At 38.7% G+C, this 22,699-nt stretch overlaps 4 protein-coding genes across 7 annotated transcripts; 3 read left to right on the top strand and 1 right to left on the bottom strand.

The window, feature by feature from the left end:
- The first annotated feature begins 222 nt into the window (after window positions 1-222).
- On the top strand, window positions 223-2,443 carry LOC135582886 (auxin-responsive protein IAA30-like). The gene is made up of 5 exons (XM_065125231.1): window positions 223-561; window positions 1,237-1,466; window positions 1,717-1,861; window positions 1,957-2,018; window positions 2,132-2,443. The coding sequence occupies exons 1-5, from the start codon at window positions 290-292 to the stop codon at window positions 2,167-2,169; spliced, it is 747 nt and encodes a 248-aa protein (XP_064981303.1). The 5' UTR covers window positions 223-289; the 3' UTR covers window positions 2,170-2,443.
- Window positions 2,444-3,947: 1,504 nt separating this feature from the next.
- LOC135622905 (E3 ubiquitin protein ligase DRIP2-like) lies at window positions 3,948-12,480 on the top strand. The gene is made up of 7 exons (XM_065125232.1): window positions 3,948-4,410; window positions 5,721-5,820; window positions 8,292-8,616; window positions 8,764-9,197; window positions 9,298-9,348; window positions 9,829-9,901; window positions 11,989-12,480. Exons 1-7 carry the CDS (start codon window positions 4,275-4,277, stop codon window positions 12,160-12,162), a joined length of 1,293 nt encoding a protein of 430 aa, XP_064981304.1. The 5' UTR covers window positions 3,948-4,274; the 3' UTR covers window positions 12,163-12,480.
- Window positions 12,481-12,654: 174 nt separating this feature from the next.
- Window positions 12,655-14,080, bottom strand: LOC135622910 (horcolin-like). Its single transcript, XM_065125239.1, has 3 exons — window positions 13,926-14,080; window positions 13,592-13,780; window positions 12,655-13,076 (listed from the first exon to the last, which is right to left on the bottom strand). Exons 1-3 carry the CDS (start codon window positions 14,022-14,024, stop codon window positions 12,840-12,842), a joined length of 525 nt encoding a protein of 174 aa, XP_064981311.1. The 5' UTR covers window positions 14,025-14,080; the 3' UTR covers window positions 12,655-12,839.
- A 2,285-nt stretch (window positions 14,081-16,365) lies between these two features.
- Window positions 16,366-19,464, top strand: LOC135582895 (probable WRKY transcription factor 21). 4 transcript variants are annotated; one of them, XM_065125240.1, is made up of 4 exons: window positions 16,366-16,522; window positions 16,973-17,799; window positions 17,887-18,012; window positions 18,673-19,464. In XM_065125240.1, the coding sequence occupies exons 2-4, from the start codon at window positions 17,045-17,047 to the stop codon at window positions 18,815-18,817; spliced, it is 1,026 nt and encodes a 341-aa protein (XP_064981312.1). In that variant the 5' UTR covers window positions 16,366-16,522; window positions 16,973-17,044; the 3' UTR covers window positions 18,818-19,464. The 4 variants fall into 4 exon arrangements, with proteins under 4 accessions (XP_064981312.1, XP_064981315.1, XP_064981314.1 ...); XM_065125243.1 differs by having other exon boundaries at window positions 16,399-16,522; window positions 16,987-17,799; XM_065125242.1 differs by having other exon boundaries at window positions 16,422-16,522; window positions 16,968-17,799.
- The last annotated feature ends 3,235 nt before the right edge of the window (window positions 19,465-22,699 follow it).

The following is a 22,699-nucleotide window of genomic DNA, read 5'->3' on the forward strand; positions in this document are numbered from 1 at the left end:
AACACCCGAGGAAGGAAGCCGAGGTGAGAAAACAAGGTATGGATAAGCGGTGTATTTGGCTTTTGGAATCCAGGCAAAGATCCAACAGAGATGAATACGTGTCATTGTCTCGGTTGGGTCGGACGTACGACCATGTTATGTCTGCTCACTCAAATCAAATGCTCTCTCTCTCTTCTCTCTCTCTCTCTCTCGGTATATATTGGTTTCCCTAGTGGTAAAACCTTGTCGAAGCAAGGTGGAGGAAGAAGAAGAAGAAGAGATTGAGGCGAGAGAAAGAGTGTGTCGGAGCATGTCGAGCGGCTTGAGGATGGAGGAGACCGAGCTGCGCCTGGGTTTGCCAGGCGGAGGAGGCGGAGGAGGAGGACGAGGAGGGGAAGTCGAGAGCGGCAAGAACTCCGGCAAGAGGGGGTTTGTGGAGATCGTGGATCTCAAGCTCCAGCTTCAGACCCCGGTCGGCGTGCAGGAAGCGGCGGCGAAGGCCGCAGAGAAAGTGAAGCGATCGCCAAACGACGACAGCATCGTTTCCTGTGGCAGTGACCCTGAGAAGCCATCCCCTCCCAAGTATATATGTCTCTCAGACCCCTTTTCAATTTGCATGCCTTTATCTTAGAAATTGGAGGAAAAAACTATCTGAAATTTGCTTTAGTGGATGCAACATTGACAAAATTTGAGTAGATGTTCTTCCATTCCACTCAATTATAAGAATTTTCCTTCATCCCTTGATCTCTGTTTGTCTTTTTTTGGATCTCCCTGTTCATTCAAACAAGCACATACATAATAGTTGTGCATAGTATGTGGCTGTTGTTTCTTGTCGGCAAATAAGAATTTTTTGGCATCTATAAGTTACTATTGATGCTTTTGGAGTATTCATCATTCAGCAGTTTTATTTATGATGTAAGTAAAGAGAAATAGTTTCTTTCACCTTTCACACAGATCCACATAGAACAATATTTCCTTATACACGTAAATATCATCTTAATTTTCTTGCAAGAAAACACAATAAAAGAACAGAGGAATGTTGTTGTTACTCCATCCAACATATGGAGGACATGCAATGGAAGATAGGTGAGTGTGTATTTGGTGAATCTTTGCTGCAATTGACCAAAAACAATATATCATCAACAAGTTCCTTCAATTCTTAGCCCTTTCCTATCACATCTGCCACTGTTCTGATCTCTTGACTCTGATATAGCTGATTTTTATCATCATCAGCATAATCGTTCGTGTTGATAACAGGGCACAGGTTGTGGGGTGGCCACCGGTCCGATCGTTCAGGAAGAACATCCTCTCTGTTCACTCTGAGAAGGGAAGGAAGGAGGACGGTGAGAAATCGAGCAGCTTAGCTGCTCTTGTGAAGGTGAGCATGGATGGTGCCCCGTACCTGCGCAAGGTGGACCTGAAGACGCACCGAAGCTACCAAGAGCTGTTCGTGGCGCTGCAGAAGATGTTCGGCTCCTTCACTACTGGTGAGCCACAACTGCAGGGTGTACACTTCATCTGCATGCATGCATGTAGACATGCCTTGTGAATGGCCTGCTTGATGATTGAATACTTTGTATGCATGAACCTACAGCTCAGTCTGTGTATCACTGTGCAACACCTCCAATTTGCCAAGAACATCAACTGCAGAGCAGATCATTTAATGCTGATCATCTCAAAATAGTTTTATGCTATGATCGTGAGAGAGAAAACTGATATCCTTTGTTCAAATATCAGGAGATTATTATGGCTCTCAGGGAATGAGCGGAAGAGACTTCATGAATGAGAGGAAGGTGAAGGATCTTCTGCACGGATCTGAGTATGTGCCAACATATGAAGACAAGGATGGTGACTGGATGCTTGTAGGGGATGTTCCATGGGAGTAAGTTTCTTAGTTTTAATCCATATTATGTATTCATTTCTTCGGAATCTGTTTGATCAAACTTGCATCACCAAATCCATTGCAAAACAATCCAGGATGTTTGTAGCTTCATGCAAGCGTTTGAGCATAATGAAGGGATCAGAAGCCATTGGACTTGGTCAGTATCTATCAACAAAAGAAGGGAGATGCTTTCTCTCATTTCCTAATGCAAGTTAATGCCTTGTTTCAGCATCTGAACAAAGTCTATATACTTCTCTCCTAATTTTGCAGCACCAAGAGCCATGGAGAAGTGCAAGAACAAGTGCTGAATACAACAAATCTCTCTCTCTCTCTCTCTCTCTCTCTCTGGTCATCTGCATGTATATTGTGATATCATAAACGCTAATATATGTTTGTTTGTACATTTTCTTTTCTTTTCTTTTCTTTTTTGTGTATGGAGAGACAGCAATATCACTGCAAGATTGCTGTCTCCTGGTGTGCTCAATGAACTGTACCACATAATACTACTTTGTGCAGTGTTTGGTTTGTTCATTGAATCAAAGTATGGAACGAATAAATGAGATTCTCTCTCAAATTGGATTAGGAAGCGAAGCCATGTGCTTAATGATGAGGCATCTGTCTAAATATTGTTTTCTGGATAGATTACTATACTTTAGTCCATGATTAAGGTGATAAAAGGTATTATGGCCTTTGCTGCAATGAATTTTTCTGGAAGCAATCCAAGTATTTTAAATGAAACATTGAAGGATGATCTGACAAACATATTAGCATTCATTGCATTGTCCCCATGGATTAAGTCAGTCAACTTTCTGCACAGCTCAAATGCCAACTCAAAGCCCCTAGCAAAGGATTCTTTGCCTCTTCTTTCAAGAACACATCATGGACCACACAAGCAAATATTTGTGTCACCCTGTTCTTCCTAGAAGGGGCTGCCCCAACCATGATTGAACTGTATGGGTGGAGTTGCATGATGAACACTATAATTTATCATTGACATGAAACTAATCATTCCCAACTTGCTAAGATTATTAACTACTTCCATTGTAAGTTCATCACATATTGTTTACTTAGCATTAACCTCAAATAGCTTCCATATTAATTGCTATAACATATGTTTTAACTTGAGATAGCCTCAGTCTCAGAAAAATACTTCATACAGTAGATTGTTCATGTATAGGACAACTTTCACTTGGGTGGAATTGAGTGTGAAAGTGTTCTTGAAATTTCATCTAAACCAATGCAATAATAACCTCTTGAATCATATGTTCAACTTACTAGACTAGCTTGGGTTGAGCTAAATCTATGTCGAAGCCCAACTAGACCAATGAGAGCCCAACCTTCCATCAAGGTTAGAGATGATAATTGAGTTCCGAGCGACCGTGTTAGATCATAGATGTGTCTAATTTTGATCATATCTTGAAATCTCTATCTACTGTTTTATCTGTGTTTTAGTATTAAACAATTAAAATAATTAATTTTGATCATCGATACGATACGAGATAAGAACTGCATAAGGAGATGAAGTACTCATCTCCGGAGCTAATAATATTCATGATATTTAGTCCATCGAAACTTGCTTCTCAATCGAATCCACTTTTGGGTCATCCCACATCGCAACAACAAATCAATCAATCAATCGGGGAAGAACAGGAAAACAAATTGTGACGATAAACATTGGCATGGTGACATTAATGATTTGACTTCTCTTTCCTCGATTAAGATGCAATCATTGGCTCTAACACTGATTCCACCATATAAATCCTATGTGGCTAGGAAGGCCACGCGTATTCATTCTATTGGCAGTGCAAGTCCAACTAAATCCTGTTCTTTCTTCTTGTTTGTTACGGTGGCTAAAGACCGCACCGGTTCGCTTATACCTAACCGCCCCGATCCGACCCGAGACCACTCGGAACTGTGGGTCCGTCCGATTAGTATCGGACGGATGAGATGTCACGATCTCGTTGGATTGAACCGGGCGGGTCCAAGTTGAACCGGAACGGATCCGCCGCACAGTAGCGTCGTTCCCTTTGTAGTGATTGCGGAGTAATCCTTAGAAGACACGAATAATACATATATTTTCTTTTCTTTTTCCTTCTTTGGCCTCTCTCTCTCTCTCTCTCTCTCTCGCGTCGTCGTCGTCCTTCGATCCCTCACCCTTCTCCTTCGAATCCGCTGTCGAAACCCTCTCCTTTACGCCGGCTTCGGCCATTTCTGCCGTAAAAATTCAATCTTGGTTGCTCCCTGTGCTCGGATCCCGGCCGCTTGCCCCGCCGCCGCGTGATTCGCGGATCAATGCGGCGACTTGATCCGTAGGGAGCGGTACCCGACGACGGGCCGCGGCGCGGCGACCACGCATGAAAGTGAGGGGCTCGGTGGCCTCGTGACGGACGGGAGAGAGTCGTCGGCGCCAGGGATGGCGGCGGCGGTGGCGGGCGGGCCGCCCCAGATGGTGACGGTGAAGCGGGAGCTGCTGGCCGCGTGCATGACGTGCCCACTCTGCCACAAGCTTCTCCGGGACGCCACCACCATCTCCGAGTGTCTCCACACGTGTGCGTCCTCCTCCTCCCTCCCCCCCCCTCGCCCCCTGTCCGGGCCTGTCTTGCGTTCGCCGCCTCCAATCTGACGACTTTCCTGGTTTCGAGGTGTTGCTCCGCGGTTGTATTTGTGGTTTCGACGTGGGCGTGTTGCGTCTTGGTTTACGTGATTCTTCGGTTTTATGATGCGGGCTTTTGTAGAAATTCGATCTTTCGATGCGGCTCTCCATCGTTGTCCTTGATGTTACTAGATCGGAACATCGTGCAGTCTCTGGATAGGGCAGAAAGCAATCGTTTATTCTGGGGGTTAATGGTTCTTTCCTCTTTCGTTCGAGCCACTATGGTGGCGTGTGACGCTGATTGTTTTCTTCTCCGCGTTCCCTGCTCTCTGCCCTGCTTACATGTTGAGAAAGGAGGAGGTCAACAACTTTATTCATTTTTCTCGTTGTTTTCAATGAGGCGTTCCTCGAATCAAAGAACTTCGTTGAACCTTAGCTGCTCGAATGGATTAATCGAGTTAGGGACATGACTACAAATGTCTGCGCCAAGGGCATCTTAGTACTAGTGCACGAACTCTTCTTGATAATGAAGGCGTCTTAGTTGCTAGCTTGAACGTGTCCCCGTACATGAGACGAAAGTAGATATTGTTGATCTCTACAAGGCTTTGAAATATCCTACTGTTGGCATTGAAGTCATATCTCGGCTTAAATCATCATTCCATTCTGGTCTTGGGTTCCTTTCCATTGACTTGATGGTTGATGTCACCTATAGGCTTTTATTATGTTGAAGTTATTCCTGGCAACTATGATAAAGTATGAGAAGTCTGATCCTTTTGATGAGGCACACAGTTTCATGTAGTGCTTCATCCGAGCCTTTAGAGTCCATTTATGATACCTGGGCATTTTACGTGCCTTTGCTGCCTTTCTTGACATTTTATTAGACAGCATATAGATAAAAAGCCTCGGATTTCATAGTTTCTCTCTGGTTTAGGTCTGTTCTCACAACTTATATGGATCACTATTTGAGATGTCAATTTATATGTACTATCTTTCTATGTTAGTCAGTGGCTTTTTGTTCCTCTGTCCGTGATACTTTTTATACTTAATTCCTTTACATAGTATGATAATTTTGTGTTTTCTTCTTCAAATGCTGCATTGAATTTTCTATTCTGGTAGGTTGCTGTGTGTTGCTCCTTCTTTGCAATTTGAATGTCATAAATCAGTGGTCATTCATATTGTCTAAGTATTGAAATATCATCATATTCAGAATATACTCTGAATCTTTTGTAAGAAAATATAACCCTGTGTCCTTGTATCTTCAAATAGTTTGCAGGAAGTGTATATGTGAGAAACTTACAGATGAAGAGATAGATTGCTGCCCTATATGTAACATTGATCTGGGCTGTGTTCCTGTAGAAAAGCTCAGGTAATTTTCTTTCTTGGTGGTGTTAATGCCATTTTTTCTGTTGTGTTACGTATTTTAGTTCCTCACGTGAATATTTTATGATACTGTTTTTGCTTCAGAAGATTTGCTATTGTAAATTCTGAAATTTTAGAATCTGCATAGCATAATTGTGAACCACAGGTGCAATCACTTATTTAGGCTGCAAGCATTTGCTTTATTTTTCTAAATTGGTGTAAGGTTGAATGTGGAAAAGGGTGACAATGGTGTTGGGATTGATAAACATGTGTTGTTTGACTTATGGAATAGGTGGACAGGATAATAAAAAACGAGGAAGGAAGATCAGGGGCTAACAGACTAAAAGTGTTATAATCTTATTGCAATGGGAAATACCAATAGGATAGAACAGTTCTTATATTCAGTAAGCAGGATTAAGATTTTGAACAAAACATATGGATGCATTTTCTTCTAAGTTCTTGCAAGTCAAATGTCACTATGAGATCCTATCTTTGTGAAAAGACATGGATTCACCTTTGGGATACTTCATATTGGTTGACATATCTGTATTAGTCACCTTTGGGATATCATTACTTGTATATTTCTTCATCATGTGTGGTATAGCTTTTCAAAGTACTTTTCAGATAGTTATCAAAAGAACTGGATACTTTACAAATAATTAGGGGTACTTCTTTGGAGGCCTTTGTTTTTATTGGATGTTAATCTATCGATTAGAAACGAGATGGCATATCATGATTTTATGCCACTTGTATTACGCGTCATTTAATGAAGTCAAAACAATGATTCTATCTTACTTCACTTATCATGATTTATTATTTATCTTCCATATTCCTTAGGATACATTATCGCTAAGACTAATTTTATGATGAATAGGTTAGGGATTCTCTAAATTCTTTAAGCAATATGTAACTATAAAAAAATTAAAAGAGTGATGCTTATTGCCACATCAGTACCATATTATATCTTTTTTCTCTTTCTTTCGAGGTATGATGGATTGGCTAATCATATTGTTTAATATATATCCCATATCTCTAAATGCTTCATGGACAACACCTAACTCACATATTATTACTCTTTTTTATCATTTTTAGTTTTGCATGATGACCAAGCAAAGAGTATTAGTTCTATCCATGTTTTTCCTGTTTCTAGAAAATAGTGACATCTGGATCATTTTCATAGGATCCACTTGTCTAAACCAGGCACATCTACCACTAGGTAACATACGAAAAATGTTTGTTTACAAGTGGCCAAAGTATCAAGTATATCCTTATTCTATCACAATATGCCAAAATGTTTGAAGTGAAGCACTTGTTTATTAATGGTTAGCTGAATAAAGTAGTAAGAAGTTGTAAGAAGTTGATTATGAGGACTTTGATTGACATAATCTGATAACCGAGAATCTGAATTTGTAAGAAGTTGCTTACATGGAGTAGATCTGTGGAAATTCCTGATTTATAGTTCCATGTTTTTGCCATCTAACTGTGTGAGAGCCATCGATGTGTTTGTTCCCTACCAGATTAAAGTTAATATGGTTACAGAGTTTCTGCAACCTATTACTTAAAGTCTTAAATACATGATGCTGATGGCTGCAACCTTTGGATAACAATAAAGGAGGTTTTAAATGGCTTATGGAGTTAAAAGGAAACATACCTTTCTAATGGTTTATAGTTAAGAAGGTGGGAAAAGCTGCTTACCTTATTGAAAGAAATGTTATTTGTTGCAGTCATCACCACACAGTATATCTTTAAGTAACCTTCACATATAATTGAGTGGTATCCTTGTTGCTATAGTTATATAATCAGGCTAAAGTATTCAATGACCTGAGAATCTGAGTACCCAGACCTTTGTTGCTAACGTTCATTAAAATTGATGACAATATATTTGAAGCCAACAATAAAATAAGTCTAAATAGGGCTTACAGCATCTGATATCACTTGACACTGTAACTTAAAGGAACTTTGTGCTCAGACCATGATTTTTTTATTATTATTTACAAATGGCTGTGATGACTAAAAACTTGGTGATTTCTGAAAAGTTGACTCAGTGTTATTCAACATGTAATTACAAAAACCATGGTTTTCATTATCTACTGAGTTGTATGTTTTTCTGACCACTGAATCGTCATTTGCTCCAGAAGTGTTTCTGCTTTTGGAAAGCACCATTCTTCCTAATGCTTTGGTTGCTCTGAGATCATCAATATGTGAATTTTCAGATTGTTAAGTTCTAAACTTGGAGTTTTCATTGTTCTTCTCATAGGATTCCTTGTTAAAGACAATTTGTTTGTTTTCCTCCAGATAACGTCTAAATAGAAATTTTCTCTGATGATCATAAACATTAATGTCAAATGGCATACTTCTGGTTCCACTTGCACCACAAACTTTGGCTTACTAAAGGAGAACACATATTGGTTTGAGAAATCTGAGCACATGCCAGTATATGTTTCTGTTCAAGCGGTTTTAATGTTGGATTACTTGCAGACCTGATCACAATTTGCAAGATTTAAGGGCAAAAATATTTCCCTTCAAAAGAAGAAAGGTCGAGGCTCCTGAAAATTTTCCACTCCTTTCTTTGCCTGTTAGAAGAAAAGAAAGGTCCCTTTCTTCATTGGTGGTCAATACTCCTCGATTAGCAACACAGACAGGTTTGACAGGAAGGCAAACAAGAGCTGTTGCTAGAAGGGCTGCCATATTACGTGGACAAAGTCCTGGCACTCATGATTCAGTTAAGAGGGAGGATGAATATGTTGACAGGCTTACTGAAAATTCAGGGAACCCAAGCAAGTCAGCTGTCAGTAGGAGGCAGGTAAAAGTTTTTTTTTCTTCTGTTTGCCATCTCTTGGTATGTTAAAAGAACATTTTAAATTTCATATGCTCTTTAATCTTTATTATGTTTTCCTTTGAATATGCTAGCATGACTATAATAATTTTCAACTTTGGTAAACTTTCTCAGAGTGCTTCAAATGCTGAGTCATCCAGCAATGCTGCAATTAAAGTTACAGATTGTGGTGGGGAATCCTATCAGGATAAGACAGAGCTTTGGAAACCATTAAATTGTCTAGTTGAAGCGGCAAACAGTACAAAGTCCTTTAAGTCCAGTCCACAGAGTGCTGTTATTAAGTCAGAACATATCAATAACCCTGATGTTGAAACAACTATCAACAAAACCAGGAATAAGGAACATCTGCACAAGTCCAAGGTTCAGGATGAGAAGAACAACAGTATTCAAACACCTTCAGTAACAGCAAAAGCTAGGAGGTTGCAAGGAGTCAACCGAAAACGGAAGGACCTATCAACCTCGGCTCATGCACTATTTGATGCAGCAAGTGCACATTGTGATAGGAGGATTTGCCCGATATGGTTTCAGTTACTTGCCTCCTTCGACCAGTTATGGATGCTTCTCTTCTGGAAATTAGTGCGGTTGTTACTCCTTTGACACTTGCTCTTTGATGAGCTTTTTTATTCATATTTCATAAGACTTTTGCAGGGAAGGAGATCCACCGTTGCCCCAAATACCAAATAGTTATTTGAGGATTAAGTAAGTTCAATTTCCTTGGAATCATGCAAATGCCATGAGTAATTCTTGCATTATCTTCAAAAGAACCTACTTTTTAATTGTAACTCTGCTGCCTATGAACCAACAGAATGTCTCCAACAAGAAATTTTAAGTTGATAAAAGTGTACGGTCAGGAAGCTTGCCTATGACTGATAGATATGGAGGATGCTAAGTATAAATTGTTTAGTTATTAAGTACATCTGCACTGTATAGATACGAACCAATAAATTTCTTCCAGTTTGAGATATTTCTGGTACGACATCTGGATCTGACCATGAAGATCTGCAGACAACACAATTGAATACATTCTTTGACCTTTGAAGTGTTCCTTCTATTTCTTTAGGATAAACATCATGTGACGACTCATAAAACAGTTATCTTGCTAAATATGCTTCATCACTATCTCTTGCCATTCAGCTAACTTACTGACATTTTATTGCTTTTCTTTTTCTCTTATCTTAGAGATGGCAACGTACCTGTTTCTTTCATCCAGAAGTACCTTGTCAGGAAGCTTAATCTTGACAATGAAGCTGAGGTGAGTTTTGGATTCTGTATAAAGTTGATGGTTTTATATTAAAATTATGTAGTTTGTCCCTGTCATAGCATTGTAAGTTTGGTAATCTACTTACATGTCAGATGCATCAAAATCACAATGAATTATATGCATGGAACGAATAATTAACAGCTTTAATGCATCCTAAATGTAGCTCTGGTGAAATTAGATAAACATTACTGTGTTGCCCTTTATCAGCTTGTTGATACACTGCAAATACAGGTAAAGTCTGCATGCCTAGGGTTTACAGAACTCACTGTGTAGGCTTGTATGCGTAGGTTGAAGTTGCTGTACGGGTGACAATTCTAATCTGATCAGTTGAACCATTCACGATGGAAATTCTAATCTTGACTGCTGAGTTGACCCATGTAGGGGTCAAGCATTTATTTCACATGTGATGAGGCTGCCCAAAATGACATCCTCATATCCCTTCTCTCGTTCCACCGACCCACCACTTGTCCTTCCCTATGACAGCTCATCATTCCTCTTCCTGCCATCCTTCAACAGCGCACCTCATCTTACATAGTTTATTTATTAAAATCCTTATCAAGCATTTTTGGAAGTATAGCCCACATGTAGATCTGTGACCATGTTTGATTTGCCAGTTGCTGCTATTTACAATCTTTGCTGCCTATCAGCTCCTAATGTGGCACGGTACATTAAGTTCCGCTAGATGGTAGATTGTTGAGGCAACTAAACAATCCAATACTCCTCTGAGCATGTTTGAACTTTTCTTAGCTTGTCGAAGCATCTAGTATTGCTTGGAAGACTAGAACAAAAGTTATGCTAGGTCAATTTATTATTTCTTTTGTCACGGTTTAATTGTACTTTCGAGCATTAAATAGCTTGTTATATTTTTTTAGTTGCTTAGAAATATACAAGAGAGACTTTTCTTATAATAGAGAGATGTCAGTTTGCCTCTTTTAAAAAAGACCTCTGTTACCTTAGATAAAAGGCTGGAATTGTAAGGTATGGTTTTCTTTTATGATTTTTGAGTGCTATCATACTATCACAGTATGAGTACATTGGAGTGTTAACATTCATGTCAGAATAAACAAACCAATTTCTTGTACCCGTTGTTTGAGAAAATAATTTACTGCAGTTTCCTGTAAATTTATCACCATAGGAGATCAAATGGATTATCTTCTAGCCCTCTGATTTGATAAAACCGTGATTTGTCCATATAGCTTATGAAACCATTTATTGCCATTCCTAGTTGTGCTGTTTACATTGGGAGTTGCATGATGCAAAAGCCAAAATGTATGCTTTCTGGACTAGTTTATGTAAACATGTTCAAGTGCCTTGCCCAGGCGTTTGGCATGAACCTAAATGGTTTCAGTTTACAACCCATAATGAGTTTTCTTTTTTTGTGCAATTGTACCTTACCAGTTTAGTTATGTTTTATTATTCTTATGCTATTTGACCCTGTATTTACTTCCCAGTGTTATGCCATCATGAAGAAATTAACCAACATGTACAGTGTGACTAAGTTTGAAGCTTGATGCAAATGCCTTAAGGTGTTCTTTGTAACCATGGAGAGTATTGATGTAGAAGTGAAACTCTAATATCCTGCACACATGCATATACTATCCTGAATATGATATCCGATGTCTCAAATTACATTAGTTAATTGTCAGATAATATTTTTTTTCCATTTTTGCGAGACATCCACCAACTCGTTCTCATATTGGCATTGTTCATTGTATTTAACAACGCTGGTATTACTGTATTATGCATTAAACACACACCATGATGGATGGCATGCTTTTATATGTGCTTTCATAGTGATGCTTGTCGATTGTATCTCGTCGTAATTCATGTATGATTATATAAACAAATACTTTGACAACAAGGCAAATTATATAGATGATATCAGTGGCACGCATCATGTGTGCCCTACTGATGCAAAGATTAAATCGCTTTTACCAACAGAACAAAGCTTGAGACAACATATTCAAGTTCGGCGAATGAGTCAATATTACTATGACATTGTCAACTTCAGGGTTCATGGCACTTGTATGTACTGAGCCACAGTTTTCTTTGGCTCAAAGCTCATCGGGTGGTTGCAGGTGGCAGTCACATGCCGTGGTGAACCAGTGAGCCCTGCGACATCCCTACACAACTTAGTAGAACAGTGGCTAAGAGGGGGATCATCACAGAAGCTGCAGGCTTCCATCGGAACCTCAGCCAAGGAGTTTGTTATGGTGCTAGCTTATGGTCGCCGCAAGGTTTCTGCTCAATGAGTGCAAGGCAACAATCTTCCTCGATAATCTTCATTGTGATCCCTGGGCATTAGGGATGTCAAAGACTACTCCCTTCCTATAAACTCTGGTGTTGTCCCTGACTTGTGTTAGCTCTTTCCCGGTTTATGTTCACTAATGTAAGTGACATGTTTGATTCTTTTTTTCATGTAACTTGCACTGAGTTTGTGCTGTGGTAGTAATGATTCACAGGCAATGTCCATTTATAGTGTCAGTTCCGTAGGTGTATGAAATGGCACTGTATTTTTTTTCTTTTTGTTGTAATTCTTTTTTAATCAAAGTCATATAATTCTGTGGTCAGGTTTGATCCTTTAATTTCTAGAAAATATATTATGGTTGATGATGCAACTCTTATCTAAAACCAAAAGCTGGCCATGCTGAAGTCTTTTGAGAGACCATCAAAACACACACACTAATATATGTATACATATATACATGTATACATACATACATAGACCATTAAAGAGGATGACATTTATCAAAGGACACAATAATAATTTTATTTAAAGAAACATCCAACTTATTTATCACAATACTTAGGACTTATCGGAGCATCCAAATCATTTATTGTAGCATCCACACACACATACACACATAGCAAGCAAACAGCAATCCTTGTTCATTGGAGCATCCGACTGTTGGGAACCCTTCTTCTTCTTCTAGTTGGGCATCAAGTAAACCCCAATTGCATCTATGAAAGAACCAGCACGTCCAAAGAACCCTGCAATCTTACCCTCCGCGACAGGAAGGGAGAAGGGAGTTCCCTCGTACGCTCCAAACGGGCCGAAGGTTCTCCTGTTGGTGGTTAGAGTAAGTTTCCCTATGATGGTCAACCCATAGTAGTCAACCACATGTCCCTCCATCGACATAATGTATTCTCCATCCTCGAAAGCGATCTGCAAAAGCAAAGACTCGATGAGGCTGAAGCTATTGATGACGAGATCATATTTTGGAACTCATTTCCTTCGTTTCTTCTTCTTCTTCTTCTTCTTCTTTTCTCATCATCAATTATGGCGTGTAGATTAATTTCTAAGTTGAGTGCAATCCATGTCAACAAAAAGCACAGAAAAATGGAGAAGAACACATTAGCTAGCAAGATTGGAAGATGTGTATATATGAATCTGCCATAGCTCGATTCGATTTTTACTGTGTGTTCTGTTGAGAATGAACTTGTTCTACTCATGATCATGTCAGCCACGAAGCTTCTGTGCTTGTTTGATGGAATCAAGGGCAGATATATAGGAGGCAATATTAGGGTTCAGATTCAGAATATAAAGAAAGAAGAACACATAGATCAACCATGAAGAGTCTGAGATTGATTACCAGAATCAAGAACAGATATATATCAAATCGATAACACGAGGGAAGAAGAAGATAACGACGACTACGAAGACGAACACGGTATTGATACCTCATGGGGTTCGCCACCCGTTCCACCGTAGTGTTGGGTCTCGGTCAACCCATAACGGGTGAAGGTGATCTCGATCGCGTCGATGATGTCCCCAGCGTTAATCTTGACGCTGTCGATGCGGTAAGCAGGGCCCATGTCCCACTCGGACCCTCCATTCCCGCCCCACGTCCCGACCTTGATCGCTCCAGCCTGCATGCATGCATGCACGTATGCACGTACAACACAGAACAATTACTATCGACCCAATTTTGAGCGGATAAAACAACATAATATTGGCTAATTTAGAGAAAAAGAGAAGGGAAAAAGGACATGGAAGCATAGCAGAGCTTCTCACCATTAGCAGATGTGGATTTCTGACTGTAAGAAGATGGTATTGTTGCACACCCTCTCCCCGAGGAGGGACGGAGGTATTTATAGATACGGACACGCACATCTGCACACGTCAACACGTGATGGATGCGTGCTAGTCTTACGTGTCAGGATTGACCATGACCGAGTAGGCATTCGTCTTACGTGTTAGGATCAATCTATGGATGCTCGCACATTCTCTTACTCGGTAAGCACTACATAGAGGAAGAAGAGATGGATACAGAACAACAGTATTCAAATCAACTTGTCGATCTTTATCGGTTTGGAGTTAATTTCTTTGAAGTGTTTTAAGTAGAATGATTCACGAAATTATCACATATCAGATGCAAGATATAGATAATCAATTACCCATTGACCAGTAAGGTTGCTCTGCCTAACTTTGCTACATGAAAGAAAAGTTGTAGGCCGCCAGCATGCAGGTTGACCATAGGGTTGCATGCCGGAAACGATCGAAGCTTTTCAAAATCCAGCTGCCTGCACACAGAAGCTAATCTTGTCTGACGAGGATCTGACGAGGTTGCAGATAGGGCAAGTGTTTGCTCATATTCCTCCCGAAGAAGATGATGAAAAGTTTACCTGGAGAAGATGTTTTGCAGTATTTTCCAAGGCATTTGTCCCCTCTTTATTAGGTGGATGATTTTGGATAGTTGTGGTATCGACTTGCTAGGTTTCATAATGTATCAGGATTCATATCTCACAGATTTATGCATATGAAAGGAAATGTGAGTGAGATAACAGATGCTACAATAAGAAAAAAGGTCAGCGTGGGGTATGAAGATGAACAGTAAGCACAGACAACTTGGCGTGTGCAATGAATGAAGTCAGGATAAAGATGAGGAGCTTCAAAGTTTGACATTTGATCAGCTCATGGGCCTCATCATCATCATGATTGAGTTCATAAAGATGATGGGAACTGATACTTGTTTTCCTTTTCCAGAAATGATAGTGATACTAATAATCAGTATCAACGAGTAAATCTTTAGCAAACGTTGAAATGCTTCATTCAAACCGAGAGACATGCCAGAAGAAGTTTGATGAAAGGGTGGGATGCTACTGCAACAGTGGAGGAAGAGTTGCTTATGATCATCACATCAGCAGTCCTTACAAACATTTCAAGATGATCTAAATATGTCATCCTTCTATTTGACAAGCTTAGAAACCAATCTTTTTTCTAAGAAATTTTGCAACTAATTAAACTACAGCAACATCAGAATCTCTTGATAAATGACCTATCAAGTCATTGTTATGTAGTCCACCTATCATTTTCTAATGGTGCAATCGAGGGACCACTAATTTTCCCTCATCATACTCAAACACTAGATAAGATTGAAACACATAAGATGTTTGGCCATTCCCAATTACCAATCAGACATGCCTTTGTTCACCATTCATTCTCAAAGTCACATGCATGTCATTGCTCTATAATTGAAGCATGAACAAGAACTAATTGCAAGGTTGGAAAAGACACCAAGGCTTTCCAAATTCGTCGACCTAACTTTGACCTTTCAAATCCCAAGATCTTTTGACAAATGCCATCATTTCATCTAAAACGATGTCAAATATAATTGGCATCTAGATTATTGTCCGACATAATCATCTCCGATGCTTGGATTCCGAGCCACCTCTCGATCATCTCGTCAAAGTTGCTTAAGGGAATCTTCTTCTTTTTCTTTCTTTCTTTCTTTTATTTTTGGTTCATCGAAAACTGCTCCATTGACTTTATGCAATGCCAAAGCACATTAGGCTTCAAACTAAGATCACTTGAGCTTTAAATTTACAGCATATATATATAATATATATAATAGGAGTATTAATGATCATATTGACAAGGATTTATGTGCTAGAAATAATTGATATGATTAAAAACAATTATGGGTGGAACTACAATTATATGAATTGATGATTTTTCAGTAAGGTGTATAGAAGAATATATGCTTATGTATAACTAAATATGATAGTAAAAATTAGAAAAAAAATAATTTAATTTTAAATTTGTGCTATATATAAAGAAAGAAAGGATGGAGTTGCAACTTGTTATTTAAGTGCTGTTGTGTTGCATTGTTGCCACAACATCAATTTTAACTAAATTATTTAATATCATAAAACAGTATATCAATAAAATACACTAATTTAAATGGGCATTAATTTTAAAATATTACTTCTAATGAATATATAATATGTGGTGAGAAGCGGGTCCATCATTTCTGGGTTCCACTTGTGCTAGGCAATCACTACACGGGTACGAATTTGGGTGTACGGGTCTGGAGTATATGTTCACTACGTTTCCACTTAATACGTGGGTGGTGAGAAATTAAATAATATATAAATACAGGGACTGAAACGCATAAAAATACTCATGCTCTAAATTATAATGCGCCCCCTATATTTCCAAGTTTTAACACTTAGTCCTCGCGGTCGGGTATTAAAGTACTAAAGTGGAGGAGGAGGCGGAGGAAAATTCCAACGCGGCTCATGTTGTTTCCCTCACGCCTTCCAATCCCACGGACGCCATAGGAAGACCAACACTCTAGGGTTCTTCCCCGCCACTTTCCCAAGTCCAAGGTCAGCTCTCTCATGCCCCCCTCCAATCCGCCCGTTTCCTTGCCGTGGTGGATTTGATTCACTCGGCTAGATTTCCGGGTCACCTTTCATCGAAATCCGTTCCATCGATTTGAACGAGCTGCTTTTCTGATGTTTTGAGGCCGAATCGATGGTCAAAATATGATCTTGATGAGTCTTTTGTTAGACTGGTTTTTTGGAAGATCTGCCTGCTGAAACCAGGTTCCGAGCTTAAATTTGCTGCCTTTCGTCTCGTTGTTTCTTTTTTTGTTTGGAGCTTTTTCTTGGTTGGTTGTTTGATGCTTAATGCATTTTCTTTAATTTCATCCGCAGTATAATGGTTTCCATCTTTTAAGAACTCTTCTTTCTCTTGTGAGAAAGCAAGCGACACCCTCGTCAAAATCGAATTTTTGTTCCTACTGGTAATCTTTAGATCCTTCTGATGAAGTGCAGTTGGGACTTCTCAGATGCCCTTGGTTCCAAATACATGAGATTTTTAGGGTGATTTTGAGCTGTGGTTTTGAGATGGAGGAGGTGGAGAAAGCTCATAGAGCTGCAGTGGAGAGCTGCCACAGAGTTTTGAACCTTCTCTCCCAGTCTCAAGATCAAGTCCAGTCTACAATCCTGTTGGCAGAAACAGGGGATGCTGTTTCAAGATTTAAGAGAGTGGTGTCTTTGCTCAGCAACAGTTCTGGTCATGGAAGAGTTAGGATTGTCAATAAAGTCCAATCATCCTCCAACCATAATCTCTTCTCAGATAATCAGCTAGTGTCCAAGATGGATCGTAGTCCCAACCCACCCCATCTCCTCCAGAGAAATATTTTAGAGAACAGACAAGTAGTTTTGGAGTCAAGTTCTAGAAACCCACTCCAAATCACTCAAAGGAGCCTTCTTGAGAACCAATTTGGGTCACAGGCTTCGTCCTCAAGCCAGTGCCAGTTTCTTCAGCTCCATCAGCAGAATGATCCAAGGTTTCAGCTTCATCAGCAGATGAAGCTTCAGGCTGACATGTTTCGGAGGAGTCACAGTACCATAAACCTCAAGTTTGAGAGCTCCAGCCATATGCCATCTGCATCGACGGCTAGGTCCTTCGTGTCGTCGCTAAGCATGGACGGGAGTGTGGCCAGCTTTGATGGAAAATCGTTCCATTTGATTGGTGGACCAGCATCATCTGATCCGGTTAACCTGCATCCTCCTCCCAAGAGGAGGTGTGTATGTAGAGGGGAGGATGGGAATGGCAAATGTGCAACAAGCGGTCGGTGTCATTGCTCAAAGAGGAGGTGAGGTCATATATGTTATCTTCATTCAGTGCTGGAACTGTTGTTCTTTGCATTATATGTGATCTTTGTTACTTGTATTACCTCTAGGAAGCTGAGAGTGAAGAGATCCATTAAGGTGCCTGCTATCAGTAATAAACTGGCTGACATTCCTCCCGATGAGTACTCTTGGAGGAAGTATGGGCAAAAACCAATCAAGGGCTCTCCTCATCCCAGGTACCTTATGACTAAAATCCTCATGCCAATCTCCATGTAAATATTCTCTGAATTGCTGTGAATATCTGGATGGTCAAGACCGTGCCCATACTTATTGGTAATATGGTATCTCTATTTATGCTGCTCGAATTTTTTTTCTATGTGCAGCACATTCAAAGAATGCCCAAGCACACCACTGTGATAACTTTTCACTGAATGTCAACAGCACCTTGGAAGACTAATAAATTGGGGCTAAATTATCTCGATATTCTCTTTAAATCCAATTTATTGGCTACGTTCGACATTAGTTACCAATTTTCATAAAAGAACAGTGGAATCAAAAATTAGATTCAGCTGTGCTTTTGTTAAAATACACAAACATTTTTCTTGCCAATATTGTTAATCTTGCTGGTTTTTGGGAAGTAACAGCTTCTTCTGCTTATCTTTGTATTTGGTATTGTCTTGTTTGAAGTGGTGGAAGGAACATAGTGTGTAACCAAGAAAGCATTAAGCACAATAATGATAATATTTTAAAAAATTCATGTAATTTACTCCTTAAATTCTTTGTGAAATTCTTGGCTTAGTTTCTAATATCTGAAAGTCACTAGATCTTTCATTTTGTTATTTCTTACGATTGAATTTTATCTATAAAAGGAAGAATTCATGTAAAATATAATGCAGGGGGTACTACAAGTGCAGCAGCATGAGGGGCTGCCCTGCAAGGAAGCATGTCGAAAGGTGCTTGGAAGACCCCACGATGCTCATTGTTACTTATGAAGGCGAGCACAGCCATGCCAAGCTGCTTACCCAGTCTGCTCAGACATAGAGGGCTTAGAGATTTCATCATTAGCAAGCCCATCCGCCGATCGTCTAACATATCACCCCTCCTTTTGGGGTGATTGTGCCACCTCTTCAAGTGGTCAGAGCATGAGTTTCTCAAAGGTCCAGCATCTTTTTGTAAGCCGGAGGGAAATTACAAACTGATTTTCCCGGAACTGTCCTGTATAAATGTTACTCTAACAGTGCTCAAGAAATGGGGAGCTGTTAATTGGAAGCATTTCTCTTATATGTATCATATGGAAAAGTTTGAATCACTCATGGCATTGAGTTCATCAAAGTAGAGTCATATGGAAAGGTCTGAATCATTCATGGCAATGAGTTCATCAAAGTAGAGTAGAACAAACTCTCAAAATTCAAAATGGAGATTATGCAGTCTTGGAAGGTAGCAGTGGATTTCGTGAGTAGCTTCCAGTCTTGCTCCTCTGGTGTCTGCTTGCCTGCATGATGTCTTGTCCACCACTTCTGTTGTGGCCAAAGACAAGGTTATGCCAGTACTTGTGTTCATGTCTCTGTAGTGAAGTGCTTCTCTGCACTCTGAAACTGCCATGAAACCTCTTTCATTGTTGTCTTCTGAGATGTCATGTATTCCTTGTATCACAGCTCTTTATCAGTACCACAAATATGCTTACTTCACTTGGATTCTTCTTGCAGTGTTTGCTCTGCTTACTGAATTGTGTTGGTAATTCTTCACTGCTGACATGAAAACACAGTCAATTCACAGCTTTTCTCTCTTATTTCAATTGATGATGGTTGGGCTCTTGATGATCTTAAACAATGTGCAGATTACAACATGCTTTTGAATGTGGAAGTGGGTGCAGTTACATTGGAATAAATCATTATATGATTCATTACCTCAGCTCACTAAATGGAAGATATCTGGACAAATAGAGGCTGCCGAAAGTGCTAAAAATCCAAGCAGAGGATTCCACTTGCTCTTCCACTATCACCCACTTTGGTTTGATGTGAAAACATGGAAGTCCTGCTATGATCCATGGGAAGTGATATCTAATGAATGCTTCAGAAAAAGATGTGAAATGTACATGGAGAAACCCCTGAATCATCTGAAAGCAGACTTTTCAGTGAAATGGGACAAACTATATTTGTTGGTGGCCTGACATTGCCATCCACTGTCTGCCAACTTCCATTCTCCTCATATACTATATTCATAAGCCACCCTTCCAGCTTAAGACTTTGCTGTCTTTTAGTAGAAAACACAGAAGGAGCAAAACATCACAGAAGAAGACTTGATGACATATATTATTTTAATGTACAAATATATATATATATAATCTTATCTATTGATTAAAAATTAAAATGGTATCAGACCCAAAAGTTCTGCATTCAGACTTGAAAAAAATTTAGCTATCTGACACCTATATATAGGAAAAGTGTTAAGAATATAAAAATATAAAATGTCTTATCAATTGATTTTGAGGTTTTAGATACAATGGCATTAATAAGAAAAAATTAAGAATTAGAGGGTGGTGGATTTTTTGTTAAAAAAAAAAACACAGTATCAAAACATAATGAAGATCAATCATCTAAGAATCAAAGAACATAATGGCTTGCTAATCAACTAAGAATCAAAGAACATAATTACTAGCAAGCCAACCTGACAACCTTTTGCTTTTTGGGGTTGTAAGCAAGCATGTTCATCCTCTTTGCCCTAAACTATGACAAGTGTGCAAGGAAAAATATATAGTTTTTAATGGAGATAATAATGAATGTGACAAAAGTTGGCCTTCTCCTAACTACAATCTATTGACAAGAACCCTACCTAGGAAGTTCTCAGGTGGAAGAAAGAGGGTTAGATTAAACTAAGTTTGATTCTTATCACAAATTCTTTACTTAGCTCTAAGAAACCTCCATCAACTGGATGCTTCACATATAATAATTGAGTTGTCTTGATCTATTATTGTGGTCTTTCGTAAGATTATGATGGGCATAAACTAGCCTCCATGAATAACAAATGAGAAGATGACAAATCTACATGCCTTTTTGACCTTATAGTAATGATGACTTTGTGGACACTGCAAGTGATTCCACCGAAATCTAATCTAGAGAGTCAAATTATGTGGCTATGTTAGGCCTCAAATTGTTCACCAAGCAAGAACATTTCAGGGTGATGCAAGCAATCTTGTTACTTGATTCTATGGTACATCTTTGTTGCTCATTTGAGTCATAAAAACATTGATGTGATCAATGAATCGACCAAGATCACAACAAAATTTAATGAATGCTTTTAACTAAGCTTTCGAGTTGTTGGTGAAGTTAGCAATGACAATCCCCTTCTCACATCAACAAATAATTTGATGAATTATTATACTTATTTGATTTATTTTTCTCTTGAATCAAAATTTTTATTTTGTATTTAAATGAATAAATCTGGCAACAAAGAGGGAAATAGACTAATGAATTTTATTGAATTCAAACCTGATGTAATGAACATAATGAAATAGTTTATGCTGCCATGTATATGTTCTTCAACTTCCATCATGAACATTGCAGCCCAAGCCCAACTATGGAAAAAGCCCAGCCCAGCCCATATAAAACATTGTTGGGCTGAAGAGTTGTCCCTGAGGAGATATTCTAATGGTTAAAATATGTTAATAATTAGGATTATTTAAACCAGGAATAGAATAAAAAAAATGCTTTTTTTTAATGATATAGGAATATGGAATGCTGAATTCTGAGAGTTACTGGGATTAATAGTTCAAAAATTAAAATATTTAGTTACATAAAGCATAAAAAAATTTGATTTGTAAAAGTCATAAAATTCAGCTTTCATGTTAACAATGTGTTTTGGTTGATAATAATTTAAAAGGGGATAGTGTGTAAAAGATTAGTCAATGTCTCTAAAAGCAAACTTTCCATCTAAAATCATAAAGTTTTATTTAGTATCAGCATAAAACTTCCCATAAAAACTTAAAATAATCACCTTTGACCATAATTAATTTAAAATAATTCGAATAATATTTAAAATAATAAGCTAAGTTGATACCTTTCACAATAATTAAATAATAATTTTTTTTTATTAGAATAACTAAATAATATATATTTTTACTCAAACAAAAACTTAACCCTATCGGCCTTGCACAAATCTCAAAGGGACTCAGTGCCAATGGATGACAAACCTACGTGCATGGATCATGCTTGGTAGCATATCATTAACGCACCTAAACAATGTACATGACATCCTAATCCGATCTTAATTTGTCTAAACTATTGGTAAATGAGAAAAATAAAAAAAGAATTATATAGGGAAATCCATATCAACCTAATGTTGTCCCTTCTGACATGGACATCATAATCTCCTCATGCACCCTAACAAGACCTCATCCAATTAAACGTAACGATCTCTCCCTCCACACCCGACATGATATTTCTCTTGCACCCCAACAACACTTTTCTCCACCCTAAAAGTAGCATACTATAAAGAGAGAGAGAGAGAGAGAGAGAGAGAGAGAGAGAGGATAATGATCATGACATCTTTCTTTTGGGTCAAAGGAACATGAGACATGAATGTCACCTCTAAAATTGTGATGATATACATTTACAATATTTTCCCCTTCATATACTCACTGTAAAAACCTATCATTATAACTTAAAAGAAAGATGTAATGATGACACAAAATGTGACACAATTATTCTCAAGTGAATCAAAGCCCGAAGTCGATACTGTATTAATATGATGGATGATTGTTACAAACGCATTAATGCAACAGATTATAACGGTTTCTATGTAACGTTAGAACAGGAGGTAACGTACATTAAAACTGCTACGAGTTTTGTACCCATAATTTTGATCGGAAATGACAGCAAAGCATACGGTGGCCCATTCTGTTGTCCAATAGTAGTGAAGGTTGAT

The sequence above is a fragment of the Musa acuminata genome, chromosome BXJ2-9, assembly GCF_036884655.1.
Source record: "Musa acuminata AAA Group cultivar baxijiao chromosome BXJ2-9, Cavendish_Baxijiao_AAA, whole genome shotgun sequence".
Taxonomy (NCBI): Eukaryota; Viridiplantae; Streptophyta; class Magnoliopsida; order Zingiberales; family Musaceae; genus Musa; species Musa acuminata.

Excerpts from the sequence above, each read along its gene's own strand:
- LOC135582886 (XM_065125231.1), top strand. The coding sequence starts at position 290 with ATGTCGAGCGGCTTGAGGATGGAGGAGACCGAGCTGCGCCTGGGTTTG. Across the intron at positions 562-1,236 it reads GAGAAGCCATCCCCTCCCAA|GGCACAGGTTGTGGGGTGGC; the intron begins GTATATATGTCT and ends TGTTGATAACAG. Across the intron at positions 2,019-2,131 it reads ATCAGAAGCCATTGGACTTG|CACCAAGAGCCATGGAGAAG; the intron begins GTCAGTATCTAT and ends CTAATTTTGCAG.
- LOC135622905 (XM_065125232.1), top strand. The coding sequence starts at position 4,275 with ATGGCGGCGGCGGTGGCGGGCGGGCCGCCCCAGATGGTGACGGTGAAG. Across the intron at positions 5,821-8,291 it reads GTTCCTGTAGAAAAGCTCAG|ACCTGATCACAATTTGCAAG; the intron begins GTAATTTTCTTT and ends GATTACTTGCAG. Across the intron at positions 8,617-8,763 it reads CAGCTGTCAGTAGGAGGCAG|AGTGCTTCAAATGCTGAGTC; the intron begins GTAAAAGTTTTT and ends AAACTTTCTCAG.
- LOC135622910 (XM_065125239.1), bottom strand. The coding sequence starts at position 14,024 with ATGTGCGTGTCCGTATCTATAAATACCTCCGTCCCTCCTCGGGGAGAG. Across the intron at positions 13,781-13,925 it reads GAAATCCACATCTGCTAATG|GCTGGAGCGATCAAGGTCGG; the intron begins GTGAGAAGCTCT and ends GCATGCATGCAG. Across the intron at positions 13,077-13,591 it reads CGGGTGGCGAACCCCATGAG|ATCGCTTTCGAGGATGGAGA; the intron begins GTATCAATACCG and ends TTGCTTTTGCAG.
- LOC135582895 (XM_065125240.1), top strand. The coding sequence starts at position 17,045 with ATGGAGGAGGTGGAGAAAGCTCATAGAGCTGCAGTGGAGAGCTGCCAC. Across the intron at positions 17,800-17,886 it reads TGTCATTGCTCAAAGAGGAG|GAAGCTGAGAGTGAAGAGAT; the intron begins GTGAGGTCATAT and ends TATTACCTCTAG. Across the intron at positions 18,013-18,672 it reads AAGGGCTCTCCTCATCCCAG|GGGGTACTACAAGTGCAGCA; the intron begins GTACCTTATGAC and ends AATATAATGCAG.